General features: G+C 46.5%; 11 protein-coding genes across 11 annotated transcripts; 6 read left to right on the plus strand and 5 right to left on the minus strand.

The window, feature by feature from the left end:
- Positions 1-2: 2 nt before the first annotated feature.
- Positions 3-864, minus strand: N7489_005661 (uncharacterized protein; the record flags this gene model as incomplete). Its single annotated transcript, XM_056711413.1, has 3 exons — positions 3-518; positions 585-643; positions 708-864. The coding sequence occupies 3 exons, from the start codon at positions 862-864 to the stop codon at positions 3-5; spliced, it is 732 nt and encodes a 243-aa protein (XP_056569834.1).
- A 440-nt stretch (positions 865-1,304) lies between these two features.
- Positions 1,305-2,473, minus strand: N7489_005662 (MIF domain protein; the record flags this gene model as incomplete). The annotated part of the gene is made up of 2 exons (XM_056711414.1): positions 1,305-2,027; positions 2,084-2,473. The coding sequence occupies 2 exons, from the start codon at positions 2,471-2,473 to the stop codon at positions 1,305-1,307; spliced, it is 1,113 nt and encodes a 370-aa protein (XP_056569835.1).
- Positions 2,474-2,606: 133 nt separating this feature from the next.
- N7489_005663 (DUF504 domain-containing protein) lies at positions 2,607-3,081 on the minus strand (the record flags this gene model as incomplete). Its single annotated transcript, XM_056711415.1, has 2 exons — positions 2,607-2,869; positions 2,916-3,081. 2 exons carry the CDS (start codon positions 3,079-3,081, stop codon positions 2,607-2,609), a joined length of 429 nt encoding a protein of 142 aa, XP_056569836.1.
- A 2,176-nt stretch (positions 3,082-5,257) lies between these two features.
- Positions 5,258-6,835, plus strand: N7489_005664 (uncharacterized protein; the record flags this gene model as incomplete). The annotated part of the gene is made up of 1 exon (XM_056711416.1): positions 5,258-6,835. The coding sequence occupies one exon, from the start codon at positions 5,258-5,260 to the stop codon at positions 6,833-6,835; it is 1,578 nt and encodes a 525-aa protein (XP_056569837.1).
- Positions 6,836-7,440: 605 nt separating this feature from the next.
- On the plus strand, positions 7,441-7,875 carry N7489_005665 (uncharacterized protein; the record flags this gene model as incomplete). The annotated part of the gene is made up of 1 exon (XM_056711417.1): positions 7,441-7,875. One exon carries the CDS (start codon positions 7,441-7,443, stop codon positions 7,873-7,875), a length of 435 nt encoding a protein of 144 aa, XP_056569838.1.
- A 1,718-nt stretch (positions 7,876-9,593) lies between these two features.
- N7489_005666 (uncharacterized protein) lies at positions 9,594-10,207 on the plus strand (the record flags this gene model as incomplete). Its single annotated transcript, XM_056711418.1, has 3 exons — positions 9,594-9,888; positions 9,946-10,074; positions 10,134-10,207. The coding sequence occupies 3 exons, from the start codon at positions 9,594-9,596 to the stop codon at positions 10,205-10,207; spliced, it is 498 nt and encodes a 165-aa protein (XP_056569839.1).
- Positions 10,208-12,870: 2,663 nt separating this feature from the next.
- On the minus strand, positions 12,871-14,222 carry N7489_005667 (uncharacterized protein; the record flags this gene model as incomplete). Its single annotated transcript, XM_056711419.1, has 4 exons — positions 12,871-13,137; positions 13,187-13,305; positions 13,364-13,947; positions 14,002-14,222. Coding segments are annotated over 4 exons (1,191 nt in total), but the record flags the coding sequence as incomplete, so codon positions are not given.
- Positions 14,223-16,057: 1,835 nt separating this feature from the next.
- Positions 16,058-16,559, plus strand: N7489_005668 (uncharacterized protein; the record flags this gene model as incomplete). The annotated part of the gene is made up of 3 exons (XM_056711420.1): positions 16,058-16,344; positions 16,396-16,472; positions 16,531-16,559. The coding sequence occupies 3 exons, from the start codon at positions 16,058-16,060 to the stop codon at positions 16,557-16,559; spliced, it is 393 nt and encodes a 130-aa protein (XP_056569841.1).
- Positions 16,560-18,457: 1,898 nt separating this feature from the next.
- Positions 18,458-19,387, plus strand: N7489_005669 (uncharacterized protein; the record flags this gene model as incomplete). Its single annotated transcript, XM_056711421.1, has 2 exons — positions 18,458-18,765; positions 18,829-19,387. 2 exons carry the CDS (start codon positions 18,458-18,460, stop codon positions 19,385-19,387), a joined length of 867 nt encoding a protein of 288 aa, XP_056569842.1.
- Positions 19,388-19,705: 318 nt separating this feature from the next.
- N7489_005670 (adenosine deaminase family protein) lies at positions 19,706-21,633 on the minus strand (the record flags this gene model as incomplete). Its single annotated transcript, XM_056711422.1, has 4 exons — positions 19,706-19,909; positions 19,963-20,480; positions 20,539-21,411; positions 21,474-21,633. 4 exons carry the CDS (start codon positions 21,631-21,633, stop codon positions 19,706-19,708), a joined length of 1,755 nt encoding a protein of 584 aa, XP_056569843.1.
- A 2,502-nt stretch (positions 21,634-24,135) lies between these two features.
- Positions 24,136-25,833, plus strand: N7489_005671 (histidine phosphatase family protein; the record flags this gene model as incomplete). The annotated part of the gene is made up of 3 exons (XM_056711423.1): positions 24,136-24,745; positions 24,798-24,927; positions 24,984-25,833. 3 exons carry the CDS (start codon positions 24,136-24,138, stop codon positions 25,831-25,833), a joined length of 1,590 nt encoding a protein of 529 aa, XP_056569844.1.
- Positions 25,834-27,499: the final 1,666 nt, after the last annotated feature.

Raw genomic sequence — 27,499 nt, forward strand, 5'->3', positions numbered from 1 at the left:
TCTCAGTCCTGGTGATCCTCACAGGGACGTTCTATGCGAATAGGGCGAGCGCGGCGGTTGCTGGCTTCAAAGGGGTGGTACACATTGATATGCAAACCGACTGTGTTGATCAACCTACGGATGCGTTCCCAGGGAACGTTGAACAAACCAGTACAGAAGCGGTTGGAGTAGAGGCCCTGGGGTCTCTCATTACGGGTCTCGGAGGACTGCTGGGCGAGGCCTCGTAGCTGTCCACTTAGGTCCTGGAGGGCAGCAAAAGTGCTATTGACGATCATATCCTCCGAATCCGCACGACTGCCGTACTTGTCCGAGGTAAAGAGACAGACTATCCAGTGGCGTCTACGCCGTAGAATGAAGTCACTCTGCTGGGGTGGGATAATGAGTGCGGTGCCGAGGGGAAGGCGGACAGTGAGAGAGGGGTGCTGGTCCTCATCGCGTAGGCTGGTGATGGTGTTGATGAGTGAGTGATCACGATAAATAAGGCAATGGTTGCGGTAGATCTCGTAGGCGGCGGGATACTATACAACATCGTATCATTAGCTTTAACCTTGCGCATCAAGTGAGTGATTTGCTGATAGACTAACCCGATCACGAAATGCACGGGCAATGCCTGAGCCCCAGATGCCCTGGCAGTTGCACGCATCTAATTTGACTAGGTTAGTAAGGAGCCAAGTAAAATACAGAGTCGCTAAATGAGGGGCTCTCACGGATCAGAGCAGCGCCATTGGGGGCGTCGAAAAGGTCCCCAGGGGTCTCTTGGACAGAGTTGACGTTAGATGGCAAAGCAGAGGTCATCAGAACTAACGACTCGTCGCTGTCGGTGCGGCCAAATGCTGCAACCTGATCATCATCTGTGTCAGACATAATATTTCGTTGTGGACGGAGAAAGCAAACGAAGAAACTAGGATTTTCTCATGCTCCCTACGAAGGGTGAAGACAAGTGTGGACGGATAAGGGGAAAGGTTTTATGAGAGCATGGTGGAAGAAGAGTAGGTGCCATATCGCCTGAACTATCACGGTCTCACGTGAAGCGTGCAAGGCAACCCATCTTTGACAACCTGAAAAATAAAAATAAAAGACATATACAACCCCTGGAAAGGAAAATGAATGCTCCATTGAAGAGGCCGTTCAACTCGATTCCAGTCTAGAGACGAAGACTCGATGCGCTATGGCCAAGGATGCAGGGTAAATCATAAAGAATGAATGGTTTGATACAGTGAAGCCACATTTCAAAGCCCATTAACAAGATACTCCAATGCAATCAGGTACACTAGCCATTGCACTTTGCGATCCTCAAACAGAAGTTAATCCTTTTTCCCCTTTGTAGCTGTGAATGGTTTCATTGCGGTCAGCTCTCCCAGTTCACCCAAACGACGGTTAACAAAACTCTTCAAGCTCTCTCTCTTTTTCAAGGCTCGTTCAAATTTCTCGTCCTTGGATGGGACCTTCTGGACTGGTTCCCCCTTGGGTGACTCGATTGGCTTTTGTTCGCCCGCTTGATTTGGCCTCTGGTGGGAGGCCTGACCTGAAGCAAAAGCGACTGGAGAAGTTGAAGTAGGGGTTACGACGTCAGGACTCATGACTGCAGTGAGGGAAATAGGAGCACTGTTGCCGCTGCTCGATTTCATGCGACGACTCATGGACCGTGACATAGACTTGATGATCGAGGGGCTGTTACTGGAATCGATTCGCTCGAGGCGGTCGATCTCACCCCTGGCGGTCGTCCCATTGGTTGCAAGATTATCTTCGCTCGCTGGGTTGTAGATCACCACACCTTTGTCAGGGGCAATGCCAAACATTTCTTGGATGGTTGATTGGATTAAGCTCGTGTTGCGAAGGTTGGTCAGGGGTCCTATCAAACTTGAGAGAGCAGTGATCTTCAACAGGTACGCCGAACCGGAGGTATTTCCGAAAATCAAGTCAGCGTTCTGGTCAATGGTGACTAGCATTGATGTCTCGGGACGCTGATAGACCTGGGCAAGGAAGTGTGCGAAATCTGACAGTAACTTGGGCGTACCATCCTTCCCCTAGTTGGTGGGTTAGCAGGGAGGGACTACCGTGCAGACACCAGAGCATAACAAACCTTTGTGTTGGTCTTGAGTTCAACGACAACAACAGATTCATGAGTGACACGGTCCTTTGGGGAGTTGTGCGATCCACGGGTCGTGAATGCGTCTTCGTAGTACAACTTCTTCACCTTTGTCAACGGTGAATCGTCCACACGTTTCTGAGAAACGTAGACAGGCATGCTATCTGACGCAGGACGTGTGCCAGGGGCGATGTTTTCCTGGTCGTGTTTATCCTCCTTGAACATTGATGAAGTTCTCGCCGGCCTCTCGGGCATGATGACCGGGGGTGCGTTGGCATCTGGGAGTGTCTTTGGCAAAGCATTGCACGACGAATTGGCGGGTTTCTGGAGTAAGGGAATGTTAGTTGCCAGGCGAGGCAAAGACGGTTTCTTCTTGCGGTCCATTTTTGCACATGTAAAGCTTGAAGATGAGGTGATGAGGTGATGAAAGTTGAAATGTTCTAATGAGACAAGGGACCTTCCTGGGAAAATAGACAAGTAAACAAAACAAATGGAAGGTGCGATACAAAAAGCCACTTCAGGCAAGAAAGGCCAATTCGCTAAACGCCGAGTTTCCACTCAAAAAGATTTTGTCAATACGTCTCCTTCGATCCCAAACAATTTCCCCGTTGGTGTGTCTGATATACAACACCCGATGCTGTGGAATAAATTCCTCATCGGTGGTCTCCTTCTTCCAACTGCCCATGGTGATTTCTAATTGTCCTTCAAATCTGTCCACGAATCCAATAACATAGTTGCTGCGTTCGAAGGCCGAATCCCAAGTAATGCGATTGATGATGTCTGCAAGTTGTTAGATTGTTGCTTATATATCAACCCATCTACCCACCTCCAGCTGGGCGTAGTCTGTTTTGACCAGACTTTGGGTCATAATCAGGCGAAGCACTTCGTTGATCCCGCTTTTGAGGCGAGCTGCTTGACTCTGGCGGGAATGGCGATGTCTCTTTTTCAGTGACTTTATTGGCCCCTGTTTCGCTCAGATTAATTGAAGCCATGATCTTTAATAATTGAAGGTAATATTTCAGGATATTCGAGTTGCTTTTTATTGCCTACATAACCTGCAAATTGGACTGACTTTATATATCACCTTGTTGACATGGGCAGCACACCCTTTTCCATCTCGATTGCACTTTCACGAGCCCTCAGCCTCGCGCTAGAGTCCTTGGAATGATTCACGCTCAGTCATACATTACGCTCTACCTACTTAGGTAGGTAGTGATAGGCTAAAGCAGGCCAATGACTCAGAATGCGCTCGTGGCTTGGCATACTACTAGAGGAACATCCATGGATCTATTGAAACTGTGTTCGGCTTAATGGCAAGACTACCCGTTCGCACCGGAACCGGGACAGATAAACTAGGTACCTAGGTAGGTACAAGTAGGATATGCTAGTTAGTATGGCCCCTGGCGACTCACATCTGGGCAACTCATATCTTACCTAACCTATACTAACCCGACGTCAGGTCCTGGCTCGCATTCCGACCCGTATTCCAACCCAAACCCAACTCGTATCCTAAAGTCAGATCGCCATGTATTCTCCTGAATTGAAACGGTCAAGGAGATAATATAATAAATATTCATAAAAAACGACATATGTAAAAAGAAAACTCCGACAGGGGAATTGACAACATTGAACTGATCCCAACTTGGTCATGCACATGGGATTCTGTTATTGAGGATTCAACGCATTTGTGGAGTGATAAATAGGCCACAGCAGGCTCATGAATTCCACCAGGGACTATCAATGACATTCTCGGGTACTTTCTTCACAAGGCTAAAAAAGATAACCAAAAATATGCACACCAAAAAGAACTCCGATAGGGGGAATCGAACCCCCGGCTGCCGTGTGAGAGACGGCGATGTTAGCCACTACACCATATCGGATACTTAGTGTGAAAGCCTGTCCTATTAATGGCTATATAAGCCTATAAGACAGCGACATCCTACCCCTCAGTCTTTTCGGTCTTTTCATCTGCTTTAGCCGTCTTTTAGTGAAGCATTTTTTTTTCACTTGTCTAACCCATCGAGCTCCGCCGCCGCTCGTGAAATCCCTTCAGTTCAGTGTACACTAATTTCGCCCATCTTTTACCATTTCATATAAAATAAGGTATTTTCTCCTTTCAACCATACCGAGTTACATACAGAGTATTCATCGCCTTATATGTCAATCGGTCGGTAGTTCATCGAAATTCCGCGTACTTCGGTGTATCCATCCTACGCTCTTTCTAGACAATTTTCTTTGCGTAGCATCGCCCATCCCGAGAAAATCACGGCTGTGCCTACGGGGAGGGGTAAAACCCGACCACTCACGTCTTCGTGGATTGCCTGGAGCTGAAGGAACTGCCTGTATTGGGTGCTTGGAGGATCTGCTGCCTGATCTTATTACCTACGAGGGCACAGATGTTTGCCTTGGCGCTGCACACGCACCAATCAAAGAATTATGAGTGCATGTAGCCTATACGAGTCTCACACGTAAAGAGTGAGGCGATGATTTTATGCTATAAGCCTTGTTTATCTATCAGTTCCATTCGACAAAAGCATTGGTTTGCTCTTATTCCTAACGTCAGAGCTCCAAACATAAGGTTGAAGGGATTTATCTTTTGAATCATTCAAAGTCAAAATCGCGTGTCATTAGACATTATTTCTTGTCATTATGGAACTTCAGAACTCCCAAATGTGCGCAGAATGCGTCGAAATGACCGAAAACGGAGCCATTTGGCATGACACCTCAAGGCAAAACAAAAAGCCGAGGCTGGGAAGACTAGGGTCTCGAATGTTCGAGGATGTCCATAAGAACTCGACTCGGTGTCGCCTGTGCGCCTTGACACGAACCGCTCTGGAAACGGAAGATGGACTTCTTCCTAGATTTGATGCAACGATATATTATTCCCGTATCCTGTTCACAAGATACAGCCGTCGATCTGCACTCTCTACCCCCAAATGGTCATCGCAAGGTCACCGAGATGAAGATTCACAGATTCACAGTACCTATCGTCTCCGTGCAATGACAAGCTTTTCTTATAGCCTTGATCATACGGACTCTTTGCCCATGATACGACAGCTTCAAAATAGACCGACTTATGACTATTTTTGTTGGCCACCACCGCATGGAGGTGAGATATCGTTGCTCTGTGACCAGGCTGATGTCAATTCCTTCGCTAATGGAAGACGAATGGGTGAGCAACTCGACTTCGACCTGGCCAAAGGATGGATAGACACCTGTCATACACACCATCAGCCAGACAAAAAGGATGGGGACCCTCATATCGGAAAAGCCCCTCGCAGAGTTATCAATGTGGACTCCGGGAAGATTGAAAGTGCCCCCTCTGGATCCTCGTATGCAGCATTAAGCTACTGCTGGGGCCCCCCAGGCACCCACCAGGTCCAATTGGACCAGGAAACAGAAAAGGACTTGCTTTCTGGAGGGATTAATAGCCAGAGGTTCAGATTTCCACAAACAATACTCGATGCTGTCACTTGCTGCAGAAAATTGGCTATTCACTACCTGTGGGTAGATGCATTGTGTCGGCACCAAGGGTCTACCGAAGAAAATAAAACAGAACGTACGAGGGACGATATCAATGAGATTTACAAAAATTCCTACGTGACCCTTATTTGCGAGGGGAGTGACTCACAACATGGTCTACCTGGTGTTCGCTCCTCCGGCCAGCGTCAAACTTGGATGAATATCGGAAATATTTCTGTGGCAATTTCAAAGATGAGCGTCGATGAAGCAATGCATGGCTCTGGTTGGATGAGGAGATTATGGACGCTCGGTGAATACCTCCAATCTCGCTGCTGTCTTATCTTTAGCAGCTCTCAGGTCTTTTTCAAGTGCAACCACGACGACCGAGTACTTTGCGAAGACTCGACTTTTGAGACAGGCTCCTTCAATCCTATGGCCATTGAAGATGTTAATATTCCTAATATCAATGGCTTTTGGACTAGAGCTACCTGTGGGTTCCAACTATACACGTTACTAGTTGAAGAATATGCTAAGCGCCGAGTCACAAATCCTAAGGACTGGACACCTGGCTTTAGAAGTTCAAAAGAGATCATGGAACCTACATTTCAAAAGGACTATATCTATGACCTCCCTACTAAAGATTTCGCTCGGTCATTATGCTTCGAAACATTCAACAGCGAGCGCCGTTCGACGCCCAACTTTCCCAGCTGGTCTTGGCAAGGCTGGGATGTTTCCAGTTCTGGGAGCGGTGATATCTACTTTTGCAGTGAAGAGCTCTTTATTGACGAGGTGGTCACCTTCTATTACGTTAAAAGGAGCATTGGCACGATTTTGTTGAAATTTGTGCCAGTGAACACAACGCATGAGTCTCGACTCTCCAGTTACTTTGGGTCCCCCTTTACAGACATCCCCGGCTCTGGAATCCTTGAGCAGCTCTCTTCCGAAGAAAGCGACAACGTCATAGCCTTTTCAACATTTGTCGTTGAGTTGTGCCTTTCCTCCAAAAATGATGGGTGTTGGGAGCTGGTGCTCCCAGACACTCAAACTGATTTCATTGCCCAAGCATCGCTTAATACAAATGAGAACTATGACGTGGGCAGCATGGTAAAATGTGCTTTCATTGGATTCTTTATAAGAGACGATATTGTACAGTTATTTTTCATTGTGATCCAGGAGGTTAGGAATCGGGTTTCTTGCCGTGTGGGATCCTGCACAATAGACTGGACGGACGACCTAACAAAACACGCGGGTGTTCTGAAGTCCGAAGTGATATATTTGATTTGATAGTTTTTGTTAGGGTCGTGGTCTGTAGGAGTGTCATGCGATGAGGATGTTTGCTAGGACTTTATGAGACTGACTCTTTGCTATTTATATTACTAATCTTAAAGGAGCACCATAGCTAAAGTAGATTCTTCCTAGAGAGATAATAATATGACGACACGGTCTTTACTGACTACCATAAGAACCGAGCAGCCAAGTAACAACTTAAAGTAATCCACATGCGAGCTACATAGTGGGCCGGGTACATTGTCTAATACTAAATATCAGAAGGCTCTTACGTAGGTCTATAGTTATCAATCTAGTAAACTTAGTTAATCCGTAAAGAACAGGACAGCCAATGAAGTATCTCTCTAGTCCCAAGGCAACAGCAATGAGGCAGGTAAAAGCAGTCCCCTTTAAGCGAAGGCGAACTTCGCTATCTTCGAAGAGAGTAAGGTGTTGGTTGTAAGATCATTACTTGTGTATCTCTTGTTTGTTGTCCTACTCTAGCTTGTAGCTCGCCCCTATATCTATAGACACTTAGCATAACCTCTCAACAAGGGACCGTATACCAACGTGATCTTAAGACAGCCCGTATCGTTTCTCTGGGAATCAAGATATTGTGCAAAATGTCCCATATTAATCAAAATGAGCAAGATCATGATTCGGAGGGTCTGCCTCCATCTGTTGGACGGTACGACTATGAAGACAAAGATCAATTTGCTCAAATACGTACCCTCGAACGTGAACGTCTGCTCGATTCAATGCCCTATTCTCGTGAAATTTCCGACATCGATACTGGATCTGGCAGGAGCGAACAAGAGCCAACTACTGAGATCACAGAATACATCGTCTTCTCCATTGATCCCACTACTTTCAACCAGGATTTCCTCAGCTTGGATACTATCCCGATTCCTTCAATCCGAACATCTTTCGACCCGAATACTGAAGCACTCACTGTCAAGATGGTTACTCTCGAACATACCCAAGTTGCGCGGTGCACAAAGCCATCGATAAGGTCCTGGCACGAATGGGGCTTGACGAAGCCACACACGACTACCTAGGAGTCGATCTCAATGTAAATGGCCGCATAAAACATCCAGATATGGGCTGGGGGCCAAGGCGACCTTCTCGCGGCTGTCCAAAGCAGCCCTCGGTTGTGTTGGAAGTTGCGGTATCCGAAACGCGAAAGAAACTTCGACAAGATGTTGAAATTTGGCTTGACCCAGTGCGAGGGAATGCAAATGTGGTGATTGCAATCAAACTCAGTCGGCAGCGAGCAATGATCGCTATTGACTTATGGATATGGGATACCGTTAACGGCAAACCTATCAATTCCCAACACATTGAGGTCTCTGAAAACGAAAATGACGAAGTAAAACTTTCTGGAGGTCCCCTAGTCATCCCTTTTCGTCTCTTTTTCCTATGAGCCCCCCAAACACCACGAGAAACCAACTTGATCATTGACAATGAATGGCTACAGAAGATTGCCGAGTTGGGGTGGGATATGCAATTTTCGAACAGCCGTTGAAGAGTTGGTGGTGTAGCCTGGTCTCTACGTTCTTATCTTGCGTTCTTGTCTTATGTTCTAGTTCTATTTAGTAATTATTCTAGAGAGATTCGGGTAATTCTATCAGAATTATTCAATTTCTTGTGATTACTGTCTTAGTGAGTGGTTCACGGATCAGGTTTCTTTCCCCTTTCCACTTGTACTATTCTTGTGTTTTTTTATGTTGCTATGGATATTGCTTTATGATTGAGCTTGAATGTTAATTTGACTATTTTGGTAATGTGTTTTTGGATGTTTCTTGAGTGGTTGTTTCCAACCCACTTAGCGCCAAGGCTGGAGATCGTTTCCCATTTTTTTTTGGCTACGTCGCTACGATATCTAGATGAAAAGACCACGATTTTGTGGACTCAAATCCACGCCGAAACGTGATTATTCCACCGTCATCCCCTATTACACCATATCGGATATTGTTGCAGGAAATGAATATTATTGGCTATATAAGCCAGTCAGTCGTGCATCCATCCATTGACGACGAATGATGGGCAAGTGGGTCGATGTTACGGACAAATAATAAAAGGGGGGCCCGCCGGCCTAAAGACTGTTCATTGGATAGGGATGCTTGCTAGGAGATAATGTCAAATGAAGTGGGTGCTCTTGAGGAGGACCCCACTATACCGCCTTTCCCAGACCGCCTTTCAACTCCGTCAAATCGATCATCAACGATCCTTTGCCGCTCCAGTTTGGTTCAATATCCGCCCGAGCGGATCGACCCAGCCCGTCTATTTTTGTACTAAGAGATAGGCCATCTACTTTTTGGGTCACGTTGTCGTCTAATACCAGCCCCAAAAATGTAAGACGTAATACATTGATAAAGTATGGACTTCTCCAGGGTTGCAATATCTACAGTATAAAAACGTATCCCGATGACAAGCGCATAGAGGAATCATAAGTGGTCAGGGAAAGCAGTAGGCGGTGACTATTTCACCGCTTTTATGGCTGGCTCCAGATGCCCCTTGTTGTGCTGTCCTATGTTGTATGTTGCTGGGATTCTCTTGACGCAACTGATCCGCTGATATGTTTTTCCACGCCGAGACCAAGTTGCTTCGAAGATGGGTATTTAAGAGCACTACTCCCAGTCGAATACGCCACAGACCTTTGTTATCCCTACGTATTCTGCACATTGTACAGCCCGAGCCTTGTACGTCTTGAACGCTTAAGGAGTTGCCTGTCACTTCACTGACTCGAGCCTTCAGTTAGTAAGATCCTATTGAAATGTTCCGCAGTGCTTTTCGGCCCTTCTCTTCCTTGCGCTGCGCTAGGAGCGCTCTTACCGCACGATATTTTCATCATGTCACAACAGATTTCACTACCCATGACGCGAGAGGAAATTTGGTGACTAGGAAGGTGCCTATTGTTATTGGCAACCCGGGAGAAACTTATGTTTTGATTGAGCAGGAGGTTGGTAGTGCGCTCCGTGCTGCCAGTCCCTTCATATCAACTTCTGTAGCTAGTGCTGAAGATAGATGTAAACTTACGTTTTTCCACGATTCGCAACACTTTGGCTTTGGTACGTTATTAGTGTGCGAGAGTTTTAGCCAAGGCTAACGGTTTATTTTATTGCTAGGATTATCGACTTATCCCCGCCTGTATATCCCAAGCCAAATCCCTCGCCAGACAGAGTCAAATACAAGTCCGGCAACTTTGTTCTTAGATGGGAAAACGCACGAGATAGTTCTAGATGGAACCCCTGACGGTATAATCTACTCACACATCCTTCCCGTATTACGCGTACTGATCTATAATGCTACCTAGCAACTTTTGCGGAGCACGCAAGCGCTACGGGACGGAACCTAGCAACCGTACTCGACCAGCTAAAGGATATGTGATATTAAGCTTGTTTTCCCAGTGGCTATGTCGGGAATCGACGGGTTGCCTACCTATCGCTAGAACTCTAGAGAATGGTTACTGGTAAATGTTACAATCTGGATCTGATCTGATACCACATGCCAGATCTGTCATGATTAGTTTGCTTTCCTTTGTTTGCTCTGCTTTCTTTGTTTGCCTCGCAAAGCGAGAAGAGCCGGAATTTATATTGTTTGCAATGATCTAGGCTTGATTAGCTTTCTAGAGAGCTCGCCAGATCTTGCTTCTTTCTCTTCCCCGTCTTTATTATTTTGAATGAAGTACTCTCTTGCTTTGCTCTGATTTGTCTGTAGATCTGGCTCATCACAGTAAATAGGAAATCCCGATGTCATCGGGTAATCGGGCTAGGATTCTCTGTAGATCCTTGAAATTCACAACTTAATGTAATAACTTTTAGGTTTGTCTACAAAGTTTGCATAGGTCGATCGACACACTTGTACAAGTTTATCTATTGCGCTATCAATGTAGCAGTCAAAAGGTAAGCGTGGCGGACACGGTCTCAACTAGATAATGTAATAGTAGACAAAGTGACACGAACAGGCTAAATCAACAAAGCTTTGTATCATATAAATCTCCTTCCCTTCCGTCTAAAACACCATCCAGACGGGGTCCAAAACGTCGACCATACTGACGGAGAGTATAGGCTAGTACTTAGTAGCTGACCTGATATACTCTGTAACTTCCGTAGTCGCCGGACCAAGAGGCACTGCTATAGACTTGTAATAATCTCCCAACTGTTTAGCTGTCCACTGATTGGTAACAACAGCGACATGAGCATTCGAGAGCTCTTTGTCGTTTTATCCTCCGCGAACGGTACCTTCTGAAGGTAATAGCCGTTAATTTTCAAAAACATATCGGCGGCCACTAGGGCAGTGCGTTTGTTCCCGTCCTGGAAGGCATGGTTTCTCATTATTTTCTCAGCAAGGTTCGCAGCAAGCTGAAAAACATCTTCCTCCTTTGTGTAATGTTCCATGTCTATCGGCGAATGGATTGCAGACTCTAGCATATTCAGCTGGATTGGAAGAGGTTTGTTGATATATCTTAGATGAAGTCGCTGGATTTGCTCCGCTGTTAGAAATAGAAGTGTTTTTGAAGCCATTCCGAAAGAAAGTAGATGTGACAAGGAAAGGGGTTATATGTTCAAATGGATTTGTCGGTTTGCTGTTAACTTCAATGCAAGACGCAAATATATATATTACTTTCAGATGCTACCTTCATGGTGGTTGGTTCATAGGCAGACTCGTCTAGGCGCCCCTTGGGCGCTAACGTTGTACTATGTATAGGTGTGCTACTTCAATGTAACGGCGGCAAGGCCCCTGCATTAGAACGTCGTATCATATAGTAAGAAGGCCCTACTCTCTGCGTGGCAAACCCGGTCTTTGGTGTGCGTGTACAAGGCCCCCTTACTGAAACGCATGAGCGCAAATGGAGAAATAAGGCAGTGATTGATAACATGGCTTGCAGGTGCCGAAACTTGAGCAAAAGGCCAGCGGTTACGCAAGCCACCATATCTGGTGTGCAGACCCATATATACAAATATATATACAAGCCAAGTCACAGGTATCACAAATAATAATTTATCCGCTTAGAGCGCTTACCTCTACATACCGCTAATAGAACACCTAAAAACCTCATTTTAGGTTGTCTAAGCATCCATATGCGTAAAATACTTTTCAGAGCCACCTTAGGAACGGATGATACCTCGCCTTTGATAAGTACGGGCAAACACTACAATTTCATGACAAGTGACCATACACTCCGTGCCGTGCGTAGGAATTATTACACATCTAGATGCAATCTGTCAATAGTTGTCCGAGCAGGCTTCACCGATATAGATTGACCGTTTGTGATATATTGGTGTTCAATTAGCCTTCATAAGCCGAATATAGGACGAGCCTTATTGAATAGCACAGGAACAATATGACGTAGCACTACATAAAGATGCATGTTAAATCGATTCCGAAATATAACCACAACCTCAGTAACCCGCCGATACTGCTACTTCCAACACTTTTATGAGCAGGGATGAGACTACCTTCAATAAGGAGATGGAAAGCTACAACAACATTGATAGGCCTATTTATCTTACCGTTTTGTACCCGTCCGACGATGCCTTTTCATCTTAATTGGCCAGAGTACTTTCGGTCGACGTGTTCCCTGAGGGGAACCCTGTTTCTTGGCTCTGGAGCGGTGTAGTTTAGTTGATGACAAGAAGCGATCTCACGTGAGCCGAGATGTTTTCATGGTAAATAGAGTCGGCCTGGAAGGGGATATTAGTGCATCAGCTCGGCGTCTCCAATTAAGGAGGCGTCTAGGTTCAAGTTTGATGTGGATCTCTGCGATTTCGCCCGGTGATGCTCAAGCACGTACTGCCACTCGAAACAGTGGTGATCCATAGGGAGCGCCTCGGGCTGTACCGATTTCCAAGGGCTAAATTATATTCAAGCGAAGAAGGTTCATCTTGACTTCCTCCGAAATAACTTCTACGTTTGTTTCCTATCTACTGGCCCACGGTAAGGTAGATAACAAAAAAGGTGTGGTTGCCATAAACATATATCTCAAAGATAGCACTTCTGCTCGCGGGTTTTCTCGCCAAAAAAGACACGCCCCTAACAGTTCAACAAACTAAAAATTGATCTTCCAGAAGCGCTCTGGTAGAACTTCGGCGTCCCGGGGATTGTTGAAGCATCGACGCCAGGAAAGAGGCAAGATCTTCTATATCTTTTGAACCGAAATCAGATGGCAACCTTTCGCCAACATGAATGGCAAAATTTTCGTAGCCTCTTCCCATAATATGTTGAATAAGAGCTCTCAAATCTTCGCGCATTTCTTCAGCTACGCAGCCAAATGACATCAAAGGGAAAAGCGCTTCGTTCGTGGCAAGCTGAAATATCTACATAGTTTAGTCGGTTGATAACGCCAAAGGATCAAAGGATACACACCAAGCATCCCAATGCCCAAATATCAATTTTACTGTCCCAGGAATGTCCTTCGATAATTTCGGGGGCTCCCAGCCCTAGAGGAGTAACAGGACGAGAACGATAATCATTCGTTCGGATGGCTGTTGCGGGTTGATGTGGTGAGTAATGACAATCTCGAATAATAGACTATAACCTTACCTCCGCCCAAATCTCCAATTTTGACTACCAAAGATGAGAAGCTTGCATCATCCAACATACCACGGGGTCGCTGGGAGGTCATCAAGTATCGCGGAGCACTGGAATCTGCCGTGATTCCAGGTAGCCAACGAACGGGACTAAACTCTGGAGGTACCAAAGATTCCCGATGCCGAGCTTGCTTGACGGTGAATAGAATGTTAGCGGGTTGCAAATCTAATAGAAAAATCAGTATACCCTCTATTTTGACATTATAGTTTAAGATATTACCGCCATGGATCATGTTGTTCTGATGAAGGAAATCCAAGCCAATGATAATCTGAGTTGATACCGCCCGCACAAAGCTTGCATTGCGAGCCTTGCCACGAATTGTCATTGCCTCACCATCGGACATCATTATAGGGAACACAAGACAAAGATGCAAGCCGTTCGGGCCTTCGTGTTCAAAGTGGTCCAGAAGCGAGATAACATGCTCCTTGCCGGCGTGAGGTGTTATCGAATGCGACAATTCATTGAGAATAGAAAGCTCTTGGCTATCCTCCGAGACGGCACTTTTCAGGATTTTTAAAGTGACATCCCTTTGTAGCCTAGGAAAAAGGGTATTAGGATATGTAGTAAATTGAAAAACGATTAAAACCAACCTCTGGTCTCTTGCGAGCCACACGGTAGAAAATTGGCCAAATGCCAATTTCCCAATGATTTCGTATCTCTGGTGAAACAAATCTCCCAAGTGCACAGGGTGATAACCGCCAATTCGATAGTCCTCAACCGATTCAACGACATTGTTAATCCTCTCAAAACGTCGCATATCCAACAATGCGATAGGAAGTATTTCGAGAATGTGAAAGTAAGTGTGATAGCGGACTAACTATCACGGTCACAAGCTGAGATTCATATAGGCGAGCGGAATGGAAGGTGGACGTATGTTGTAGATGCATCATGTGACAAGTTCTAGGTGGGGCAGCCATTCCTTATGCTTACTTACCACCCAGTGCAAAAGCGAACTAATGGATGGGATCCGCAAATACGTGCTATTGCTTGATAAATCGAACGTAATCCATTTGCTACTTCTATTTAAGTCTTATATTTATTAGGACAACTAGGATCTTAATAGTCCTTAGGCTAACGGTTTATCCTTTCATTATAAAAGGCTCCTTATCTAATTTAAAATCCTTAGGGGCGAAGTGAATAACAGCTATTTTCTCTACCTCGAACGTCGCTCCGTGCATCCTTTGCTAGTCGGACGTTTTATCAACGATTGCTTTAATACCGTCCCTATTTCTCTACGTAGTTAACCTGGTCACCTGCGCGGTGAATTTATTTATAAAGGCAATCGCTCCTCCCTAGCTGTCGATCGTGATAAGATCTACGATGTGAACGAGATCATGAAAAGGCTGTACAATATGGATTGTACGGAGTGACAGAGCTCTGTAAGAGAGGTGTAAGAGGTGTGTAGAGGAAAGGAAGAAGAGGAGGGGTGAACTATGTACATCGGAAAGGTCATGTGACATCGTGAGATTTAACAAATCGGTCGTCATACGAGGTTTACGTTAAAGAACTTACTCCTAAGGTAGGTGGTGCTTCCAGTTCTAGTTATGTGAAGATGCCAAGATGCCGAGAGTTTCAAGGAAAGCAACGTGATCCAATGATAATCTGCCGTTGTCCAGCTGAAGGGGCCAAGGCAATGGTCGCGCGACTTTGGTGATTCTCACCCAGCTTCTCACCCTTTCTATAGCGCAGTCACCCTTCACCCCAGGTCGCGAGACCGTAAAGCGGTGCTCAGTCATTTCTCATCGGGGCGACACCCACCGAACTATTTACCGCGTATGAGCCACATATTGCCACACGCCTGTGAGTTAGTAGTTGGGTGGGTGACCACCACCGAGTCCCCACTGTTGTTTTTGTTTTTTTCTTTAAATACAGTAGTGTTCACTTTCAATCTGGCATTGCAAGATTTGGAATGGAAGTGTTCTTGGCGATTTGTACATCATCATGATGGGGTTGGACGGATATAAATAGGATATTAAGTAGGATACGGCAAAGCTTCTGTAGTGGGGCCCGGCCCCAGCAGACCGTTGTTCGGGCCCAACTCTATTCTTATCTGGCATAAAGCCAATCTCTGTCTTGGCAACGACAGATCATCTCATTCCACCAATCGACATAGAGAGATCTTCTTTGTGATCGATCTAAATATGCGTTAAAGGATTCCCAGTTTTCTCGACGCTTTCTAACATTGATGTCATGACTACAACTAAGATAGGCCAGAATGCCAAATATTGGACTACGGTAAGGGTTTGGTATAGTTATGAAGTATGCTGCTCGGATACTGGCGTTTGTACGAAGTCTCCGTGCCAAGGACCTAGAGCATTCCCATAGTTGGCTTTAGCACCAATGGATGACAATTTAGGTCGGCCTAGACGCTATATTCGTGTCGGAAGCAGCAGTGATGATCCTTACTTTTCACCTTGGTTCTTGGTACTAGTGTCAGTTAGACAAGGTCTCATGGCTACAGATATTATTAGGACACAGGTTTTGCCACTAGGTCTTGCGTATAAAGCGAGTGAAGATTCGTCTGAGCTCAATTTGTGAAGACGGCAACAGACTCAATTCTCAATTCTCTGCTATCTTAAAACATTAACATCGGCTAATTTCTATCTTGTTTTACTTTCAAGTTCTATTGTTCATTTTCACTTCAATATGAAGTCGCCATTGTATATTCTTGCTGTGCTTCTTCCCCTAGCTACGGACATAGCTCTTGCAACGCCGGTTGCGGACCCAAACTCTGATTCCCTCGAGGAGAGACACAGAGGTAATGACAAGGGCTACAAAGATCATCATGAATACGATGACCACCGTGGGTACGGTGAGAAGAACGTTTGTGAGGTCAAGTACCCTTACCCCTACTACAAGTATCCTTGCAACTCGAGCCCCACCAACGGCACGTCTATTCTGGGTGCTACCTTCACCTCCTTTTGCAAGTATCAGTGAGTTTGATATATCAGTCGATTTTTGTTGAAGCTTACTAACAAAACCAGTAGGAATGGCGATTCTGGAATCTGGTACAGTGCGCCGAAAGGCTGGGTTAAGGAAGACGATAAGCCTCGCAGGTGCGGTATGTAATTTCTTGTCAGGGATTCAGAGATCAAGGAAAAAGACTAATTAATTATTAGCGGGCGCATCAAACCCATGCCCTGTGTGAGCTCACCTTTGCGAGCTCCGTTTGCAAAGAGGGATAACGAGGGAATCTCGTTGGCGATGATTAAAAATGTTTGCTGCTATTCTTTTTGCCTTCTCACTTGATATCACGTTCCTTTTCGCCTTTTGTTTTCGTTTCTTCACGCTTGTTGCATGTACTGTGCCTATAATAATGAAAAATACCAGAAAAATCCTGATTACTTCAGGGGAAAACAGAGTCCGATCAGCCCATTAATTTAGGGCGCTCAGTAGATATAAACCAATAACCTACTTTTAAGCACAAGTCCTTCTAGGGTATTCATGGCCCAAGAATACGGTTCTGAGGAAGTGACGTCCATAGGCAGCATATATAGGTCCACGGGTATGAGCCCTAGGGCCCCTGGGGGGGACCTCGACGGAGGGAAGAGTTAGTCAGCATAGCCACCCCCGGGGCCCGGGGCCCGGGCCTTCTCTTATGTTATGCCTCTTAAGACACCTGTAATGACGTTAATGCTAGATGCCAAGTAATGCCGGAAATTAACACCCAAGGAAGGGCACTTACAACAAAGCGTAAATTTTTGGTGCGGTCAGGTTGAACCTGACCACGCTTTCGTTCCCGCTTTTGTTCTCGGTTCCGCTCTCGCTCTCGCTCTCGCATCCACTCGCCCCCGACCCCAACTTGGCCGTCATTGCTGCAGCTACCAGTCCGAAAACCTGATGAAGGCGGATGTCGAGATCTGCGGTCTCGGCCGGCTTGGCGTCAAGTATGACGACAAGAAACGGGGATTCGAAGCTTGCAGTGATACAGAGGCTTCAAGAGACAGGAACTCATAACCTGATAAAGGGACTACTATGCAAATATAGGATTCTCGGGAAAAGTGGTAAATGCGAGATCTTCGAAATGTCAAGTTCCTTCTGACGATCGAAATTGTAACTGGGCAGCATATTGGCCTTCAGTGTGTGTGTCTGTGACGGTCGAAAAAGGAATCGAACGGTTAAAAGAGTGAGGACGGCGGTCGAAAAGAAAACGAATGGTCAAAGGGAGGAGATCTGGATCGGTCTGGGCGGTCGGCATGAGAATGTCCAAAAAACAGACGATCTCGTCGAGCAGCCTTTTTCGACGGTCGTGAATGATGCAGAAACGATGCAAATAGATGCTTTTGATGAGATCTACATGTAGGAGATCTGCGAGCTCTAATTGGTTGGAGCAGAAAGGCTCGGGGAGGTGGAAGATCGAAGACCCGATCTTATTGGAAGTTAACTAGGTATGCTGTGTGCCCACACACAGAGGCTTGGCGCCCCGCTAACGCCAGAAAAACGGGGATTCGAAGCTTGCTGTGAGACAGAGGCTTCGAAGACAGGCGCTCATAACCAGATAGAGATACTACCACAACGAAAAAGTAGGATACTCTGGAAAGTCTGTAGATGCGTGGAGAAGGAAGGAACTATCTATAGGCGAGGCTAACTAATGTGTGCAGGAGCCAACGAAGTCACGTGACCTCTAACACAAACCCCTATAATCTCCTATGTATATTCCCAGTCGAGATCAACGTGAGCACCATTATCTAATTTTAGATATCTTCATCATCACCCACTAACCTACAGTTTGGAATATGAAAGACCCGCTACGGCGGCTACAAGCCTTGGCGCGGCCTGCGAAGCCTTTTTGTTGCTATGGATCACACACATATTTCTGTTTTTCTGTCGTCACACATAAGATCATCGCAAGGAGGCCCACATCTTGAGCGCTAGAACTCATTTTTGGCCTATGAAGACTGGAGGGTCTGCAATTTTGGCGGTTAACGGCAAAATGTCTATACAAGAGGGTGTCGCGATCTCCGTTTCTCTCTTATATTTTCAACAATTGTACCTCCTGCCCTTCTCCTTCTCCCTGATTCCTCTCTGAGACCTTCAATCGCCTTCATGACAGCCACTACACCCTTACCCCTTACAACGAGCTTCTCACCGCCAGCCGCATGTACCACCAACACATGGTACATAGAGTATCTGTCCGGCACTAATTATTACGACACCGTAATCAAAGCCAGCGATTCTGGTTGGTGGTTAAGCCAAGGACCTACAGATTGGAGCAGCTGCTTTCCCTCGGGTTATGCGACCAACACCAACTCCTACTTCTCGCCGGGTGTGTGTCCATCGGGCTATTGGATAGCAGACCAATCAGTTGATTCTATTAACGATAATGTCGAGACCCGGGCGACCTGTTGTCCAGAGTAAGTTCAACCCTTATATATCCTCTGACCAACTTAGTAACTGACTGTGAATCGTTTGACCAGAGGATATAGTGCCCAAACCGAAAATGGCATAGTTTGGTACTCAGCCAACCGGTGCACCTCGACTAATACCGACCTTAATCACCTATGGACATTCACAAAAGCCGGCACCACATCTAGTATGAGGACCGCTAACGGCATTAATGCTAAGGCCATCTTCATTCGTTGGCAACCATCAGATACTGCAAGGCAAACCGCTACTAGTACTGGAGTCAGCTTGACGGCATCTGCCGCGCCATCGTCTATGTTATCGCCCACGGCTACATCTTTGAGTAACATCGAGACTGATGGAAAATCTTCGAAAGCATGGATTGCTGGTCCTGTCGTTGGAGCCGTGGTTGCCTTTGCCTTCATTACGCTAGCAGCTATATGGTACACTCGACAACGAAAGCAACAACCCCAAAATATGGAATACGGTTCTTGGCCTGAGTTTGGGTATTATAAGCCAGAACTGCCGACCGACGGTGCCCAGGTGTTTGAGGCCCCGGTCGATACTATTCATACCCCCAAAAAGCCCGTGGCCGAGCTTTCTGCGAAAAACACTGTTTCTGAATTGCCATAGTCAAATTCTACTGATGTAATGGAGGTAATATGGGGATTCTGTGAGAGAAGATTGTTGGTATAGCATCTAAAATTCGGCCTACAAAATTTTGGCATATTGCACCTATTTGGTATGCTTCCAATGCCTCAAGCTGTGATTATGATGTGCGGTCAATCTATCACCAGTGGTAGGCAGTCGTTATGATTGTTCACACAGTATAATTCTACCAGTAATAAGGGTAATACAAGAGAGCTCCATACATCTTGATTGGACTATATAGTTGCGCATTTGATCCAGGCCAAAGATGAGCTCACCACTGTATCTGCTAATGTATAGGCTTCAGTCAACCTGTACTGCTGGGTACTTTGAGCCGTATTCGTCAACAATCCACTTGCAAAATTTCTCCCATTCCCTGTTCCAACCTTGAATGTGCCTGGCCTTAGTACCGGTTCCGTGCTCACCACGATCAATATCTTGGATCCAATCTTCGCTAGACTGGTCTTCGAAGTTTGCCCACCGCAGACTGTTATGTGCTAGCGCACCCTATTTTCTAGTGTAAGCAAGCAGTGTGAATCATCAAAATAAACATAACTCACCAATCCCGCTAGACCAATATTGTCAAAGGCTTGGATGGCTTCATAGAAGTCATAACTCAAACCTGCCACGTCCTGTCCTAGGATGGCTGGATCATCGTTGCTGATTGCAGTCGGAATGCCGTGGGCAATCATCGCCGGCAATGGATGGTGAAGAATATCTTCGTTCAGGCGAAGGACTTCGTTCGAAATCGGACATACTTCCACCATAACATTTTGCTCAATTACCTGACGGATTAAGTTTGGGTGTTTATACAAGGAGAAGCCGTGACCGATTCGTCGCGTGTTGAACAGGATTGCATCGAACAGATTAAGATCAGTAGAGTTCCCATCTCCCAGCGTTTCTCCGGCATGGAAGAAATACGGAATGGTGAGGTTCAAAGCCTCGGTCTGTTGACGGAACCATACCAGTTCCGGTGCCAAATCAGAAAGAGGACGACCGAGGTCTTCTTGGGCAACGAGGTCGTAGCCACTAAAGAGTTGTGGAAAGTTTTGCTTCCTTTGGAGAGCGATTTTCATACCTATATTAAACACGGTGAGCAAGCTAGCCTTTATGGTAATGGGACTGGTTTGCCATACTCTTGGTGATTGAAGCGCGGTTGTTGATGCGCGTATCAGACCAAATAACTCTTGCACCCAAGAAGTTCTTGCTTTTGCCTAGCTCGGTGGCCTTGAACTTGTCAATCTCCTCAACCAGGACATGCCACCAGGCATCGAGATCAGGGTCAATTTCTTCGTCTCCATTGTGGACTAGCTTCCCATGCGATCCGCCAGTTCGAATCTCCACCCAGCTAATACCGTCGCTGGCCAGATCTTGGAACAGTGTCTGGTAGAATTTTCTGACAACGGGTTCGTACTGGATCATGCTTCCGGTCGGACCAAAACAGGCCTGGAACCGTCTCCAGATCTCGTCCACACCTAACTCGTGGCGGATTGACTCACCCGGTGGAATAGTTGTCTTACTTTTAATAAAGTCGATGAAAGCCGCCTCGCCACCCTCGAAGTTGGCTACGGCAGTTTTGACCGGAACCTCCGTGTTAGGAATATAATCAGAAGCGTCAATCTTGAAAGGAGTGGTCGAAAGAGTGCCGTTATTATGAGCGAAAGTGAACGTGGCATTTTGCTTGGCCTCTTTGGTGTCAAGAGGCTGTGATGCGGAAATTACCATTCCTTCAGTCTGGATGATGATTTTCACAATCTTATCGTACGGCAGCATGGCAGATAGATGCGCATGCAAAAGTGCACCCTTGGGCATTTGCTTGACCACTTTCCAAAGTGTTGTGTTAGAGATATACGGTCGGGCAAGGGGGAACGCCTGCCCTGCGAACCGTTCCTTCTGACCGTCCGTGGCGGCCACTCTCCAGTAATTGTCAATCTCATGCTGTCGAATTGCTTGTACAATCTCATCAGCCCGTTTGGCAGTTGGAGAGAGACTCTGCCGAAAGATGTGATCTGCGAGACTGGTCAGTTCTGTTTGCTTGGACTTGACAGATAAAAGATTGTATGAGACACACCCTGCCGATGTGTCTTTTCCAACGCGATCAGCTTCTCGCGGTCTCTGAGATGCTGTTGTACCAGAGTGCCATTGACATTTGGCTCTCCCTGAATTGCCAATGCCGTCGACAACCCCGACAGGGAAAGAGTGACTATCCCGAGTATCGAGAGCAGGTGCATGATGGCTGCCTAGCTGGGTCACTGGTCGAAGAGGAATTCTCCATCGTACTTATAGGAAGACACTACACATACACGTAGTTCAAAACCTAGCGGAGCTGAGGGACGGTACAGCCCGACCCCCCTTTACAGGTCTGATTCTGTCCTGCATGGGGTCCTGCATGGCCCCACAGGCATACTCCAATGAACATCCTCATTCCTGCAGATGACTGTAGAGCACTTCTGTACGGCCGACTTATTTGTAAACTAGTGACGCCAAATGACTAGGTATCAGTGTGGGCCTGCTGTATAATGTAATGTCAACACTTGGGATTACATTGTGGGGTTCAGGACCACCATAATCAGCCTAGATCATGGTTCCTTGACTACTGTGTAGCGCAACCAATCTACCATTTCCTTGTCCATTGGGAGTCGAAACATAATTTTAGTTTACTGGGACATGCATAAAGAGAATGATATCCCTTGCAGTCTGTCTCTTCCGAGGTCTATCTAGGTATAATCCATGTTCATCAGCAATATTCTGTGTGGATATCGGAAAATATTCTTCCGAGGCTGGGGATTTGTAGATGCATGCTCTATGCTAACCCCGTTTGTACTCCGGACTCCGTACGTACGGAGTACACATTATTGATGCGGGTACAGTCCGTATGGAGATCATTTGCAAATGATGATGAATACCCGTTTTGGCTTAGTGCCTATTGCTGTACTACATATCGACATTTTACGCCCAAAAGAGCAAGTGGAAATGGATTAAAATGATGCCAGGGAAAAAAATAAATACTGGAGCTCACATTCTGTTCCACAACTGGATGGCCATGGAAAAGGTGTTGAGGTACCCACACCAACCTTCAATTGAAGGTCAGTGGATTTTGGGTGTTTGTCTTGGTCACCTTGGCAATCTTGGCGTATCTATTGTCCGTTGCTGTTGGGGACTGTGATTGGGCAGGTTCCGAGTGTTGCTGCTACCTACCTAGGTACTCCGTAGATAGCTTCTTTGTAGCAGTGATCAGCCCTGATGAGTCACTTTGAGGGTCTCTGGAGTTACCGAGGCCCCCGAAGCTCAAGAGCTGCAGCTGACCAATGAAGTCAAGCTAATGCTACATAGCACACTCTGTATGGCCTTAACATCATGAAGTTTGCGCCAGGGAGCGCTACTACTGACAAGCTAGCGATATTCAACCTATCTGACAGCCGTTCAGGTGCCGGTCCCTAATACCTATACACCCTCAGGTAATCAGGGAAAAGAGAAGGTAGGTCATGCTTAAGGAACAAGTATGATTGGTTATGAGGAGACAGGCTAAAAGGGCTTTAATATACCTAGGTATATATGTCCCAGTAATAAGATTTATGGCTATCTAAGTTTCTATCAAAGCGGGGCCTGCAATGGAAAGTACGTGGCATTCCAATGTCGGCTGGACCCAGTTCAAACGATACACTGAATTCAACTCCTCCATAACGTGAAAAAGGACACCAATAATTTCACAAACTTCCATTGCCAACAAATCGAATCTCTTGTTCTCTACATTGGCGGATTGACCGCTCCGAATACACTTGACCAAACGAAGCAAATAAAAGACTTGGTAAATGGCTACGCTATTCGGGGCGTCACTATCCACGGCAATGAACCCCAAAACATCCGCGGAATCATTCAATAAGCTCCCGATTATTTCCTGAATAACCTCAGAATCAGCCTCCCATTTCCGCTTTGGGGTTTCGATATTGGATCGAACCAACATGAAGTAATAGTTTCTGACCAAGCAGAATACACCTACTTCATTAGGAATCTCTCGCCTGTGTTTTCCCAATAGGAACAGCAATGGGTATCATATATATTCATGAATTTTGCAAATATTCGAAATAATAATAATAATAATTGTTCCCTTCGTATTATTCATATTCCTTCTCGAGTACACATTCCGTATTAGGAATAGCTAGCCTGTGTTTTCCCAAACGAGCGACAATCATTTGTCGATCTCACAAACAGTTTCCTCCAAACTTAGAACTTCCGATGATCTGATCTACATGTATCACGAATCCCTAAGAGTTAAGAAAAAAAGAAAAAGTAAAATGGAAAGGGAAGGAAAGAAAGAAACTCCCCGCCCCACCAGTTAAGTGCCTTGCATGGCTGCTTCCCCAGCTTCCCACGCGTTATGTGGAGTGGTCGCCGTCCCCCTGGCCAAGCTTTGTTAGAGTTACTCTACACTAATGCGCCCCCGCAGTCTTGACATGACTTCATCACAGGAAAAACCGCGATCCCCATTGCGGAAAGTCGAGAAGGTCCCCGGTCGTGTGTCCACCTGCCCACAACGGTCTTTGACTGAACATCACTAAATGCGGAGAAGAGAAAGTGGAGGCTACAGGACACCCGAAAAAGCATAGTCCTAGCCGATCACTGCTTAAGCAAACTGTTCGATAACCTGCTATAAATGCTCACAGTTTCCGATGTAGGTTCCGTTGGATTGTGCCAGAGTGGCGTTTATCTAAGAATCCTTCCCTTGAGCAATCATGAATTCTCTTGCATTTGCTCTTTTGGCCCTTGGTGGCGGTAGCGCTGCCATGACTGTACCGACTATGAGCCCAATCTCGAGCTCAGGAGCTCCAGGCCCGACTGGCTTGTCATATCCGTCTGGATTTGACATGAAGTCCAGGTGGGGAAACTTAAGTCCATATACTGACTCGACTGGGTTCGGCATTGACAAAGGATTCCCCGCTGAGTGCGAACTGTCGCAGGTCCATGTACTCCATCGTCACGGACAGCGTTATCCCTCATCGTGGCCTACCGACGGAGGTGCCATGCAGAGCTTTGCCGACAAAATCGCCAACTACTCCAAGCAGAACCCCGACAAGAAGGTTGGCTCGGGTCCACTGTCCTTCCTGAACGATTGGGAGTACGTGCTTGGGAACAACTTGCTGCTGCCATCTGGCGCAGCCGCTGAAGCCACTGCTGGTGCTCTGTTTTGGAGTCAGTACGGTCGACTGCTGTATCGCGCTGGTCGTGGCGATGCTATCTACGATCCCTCGATGAATGTGTGGCCGAATGGCACGGCACGCCCTAAGCCCACATTCCGCACGACGGACTATCCTCGCATCCTCGAGAGTGCCCGCTGGTGGTTGAGTAAGTACTACTTTTTGTCTATCCACAGAAATTCGCATTGACCATCGATAAGGCGGCTTCTTCAATAACGTTGGAGCTAACAGCTCTTACGCGTTATACGATCTTACTGTAATGTCAGAAGATGATGGCTTTAACACCACACTGTCATCGACCTCTACTTGTACTAATGGTAGCAGCAATGGGTACGTTTAAAAGTTTCCCAAACAGAAAATGTTGCCTCAGCTTAACACGAAGACAGAGACCCCGACGTGGCCGGATTCTACCCCACATTGACAAAGACCGCGCTCAAGCGCTTCTCTGCCTTTTTGCCGCATGACTTCAACCTTACCACCATGGATGTCTACGCAATGTTCAGCATGTGTCCATATGAGTCCGCCACTCTAGGCCAGTCCTCTTTCTGCTCACTGTTCACAGAACAGGAATGGGAAGATTTTGAGTACACCATTGACATGATGTTCTACGGCAACAACATGTTCGGCTCACCTAGCGGCCGAGCACAGGGTATTGGATATGTGGAAGAGGTCGCGGCACGCCTACAGTCACGTCTCATTATGCAAAGTCACAGCAGCATCAACTATACCTACGACAACAACACCAAGCAATTTCCGTTGCACCAGCCTATGTATATGGACATGTCCCACGAAACCGTGATTGTCGCTGTCCTGGCTGCCCTAGGCTTAGACTACTTCAAGTACGGGCCGCACGGTATGCCTAAAAACGTCGAGCATGCTGTTCCGCGCAACTTTATAATGCACAAGGTTGCTCCATTCGGTGCGCGCTTATTTACCGAGGTTTGGACTTGCCCTGCCGATGCCAAATTGGACAAGCTGCAGGACCAGATGTATAAGAACCCGGATCTATCGTCCAGCTCTGGTACCACGGACTACATCCGCTTTGTGTTGAACAATGCTCCCGTGCCGGTGGAAGGGTTGTCCCCTTGCAAGGGCTCGGTCAATGGCTTCTGTGGCATGAAGGAGTTCCTAGATTATGTTCCTGAACTCACCAAGCAGGCGATGTACCAGCAGGCTTGCTTTGGCGATTATAACGTCTCCACTCAGGTTCCCAATGGCCAGCCGCCACTATCCTGAGGATGGCAGGAAAATTGGAGGATATTTCAACCTTCTCTTCACCAGTTCAAAGGAATCAGTGTAAATGTTATTTCAAAATACTGGCACATGTGCACAAGTACAGGCCTCCAGCATGACCATGTTCCTTCCACTACCTATATCCTTACATCCTCTTAGCACTCGCTGCTTGTGAGGGACCTCTCATCCCTACCAGCCTGGTTTTTCTTTTTTTTTTTTTTTTCGCTCCCTTAGTAGCCACCGTATTCCCGTTGTCCATACAAAGCTATTATTTGTACAAGGAAGGTATACGTAAGTAGAGGTATATCATGTCGCTTATGCACGCCAGCCGCATTGGTATAAATGGATAGGTGTGGTCACTTCAATCAATGGCTAGTTAACCACTGTTATCTAGGCGCCGCTCGCGTTTCACTTATGGAGTTGTATGACTGTCCATACGAAAGGAAATTCTTGCGTGGAATTTGAGTGCGAATCTTTGCAGTACAGTTAGTCTGCATTAAGACCATAATTCAGCTGAGGTAGAGGGATGATAGCGTGACCAGGGTGATTCTCACCCTCTCACCAGCAGAAATGGAATGGGAACTTCCGGTCTTTTCAGCATATGGGCGCCGCTAAATGTTGCGAACGACCCGTTAAATTAGACCTCCCGGGGGGTAGCGGTCCGCTTCTGAGACATTTGATCATGCCGTAATACGTAGTTGGTCTGTCAAAGTCTCCGGAGAGTGTGATAGATCCGAGGCGATTCGGTCCAGATCGATAGTATCTGTGACAGAACGATCTTCAAGATCTGGGCGGGAGTACCAACCTTAAGCTTCTGAAGCCCTCCAGGGCTCGGGTGGCTGATGACACCTGACCGACATTCTCTCCGCGCAACATGGTCAAGCCGAGCGATGTACGGAGTAAGGCTCGATGGGTTCCAATGGTGGATACTTCCCGGGCCGTATGAAAGCGGTGGGGTGGGGAAGAGGATAGGGGACGCCGTTTGATTTTCCTTTGATCTTTCTTTCTTTCTTTTTTTGGCCTACCGTTTCAAGGTGGACTCGACAAGACGAGCCGACAAAAGTGATGCATGGGTGCTAAAGGTAATTAATTGGTGGTGCATAAGCTAAAGCGTCAAAAATTCCAAGGCTGGCGTAAAGGCCCCGCCCGGGCGTTATCTGCAGCTTATGTAAGAAAAAGCTACAGCAGCCCCTCTTGAGAATCGCAATTGAACATTGAATATTTCCTGATCGGGAAGTCATGTGATACATAGTTCCTCATTCAGCTTCACAATCATCTCAATCCAAAATAAAGTCCGCTTATCCTCGGCTTGAAAAAGGAAAAAAAAGAAATTGAAGCTTCGAAGCTTGCCCAGATGTACAACGCATACGATAAACCATAGCTTACCGGGAAGATGTTAGCCCGCGTACGGAGACATCATCATGATGATCACATTCCCCACTTGCCCCTCTTCTCGCCCTTTGGCCCGAAATAAAAGGCGCTCGGCACTTTTGCATAGAAAAGTAAAACATGTACTCCGTAGGCGTTTGGGATAAACTCATAAACTATACATATGTAAGGGGGCACTTATACCAGCTCGGAACTTCTGCCGGGATCAACGAAGGTCATCTTACCTCGGCCTTAACCCGAGAGGGTCTTAGCACACGTTTTAAGTACACGTCCATGCTCT

This window comes from Penicillium chrysogenum (assembly GCF_028827035.1).
Source record: "Penicillium chrysogenum strain IBT 35668 chromosome Unknown utg000002l_segment0_segment0, whole genome shotgun sequence".
Classification (NCBI taxonomy): Eukaryota; Fungi; Ascomycota; class Eurotiomycetes; order Eurotiales; family Aspergillaceae; genus Penicillium; species Penicillium chrysogenum.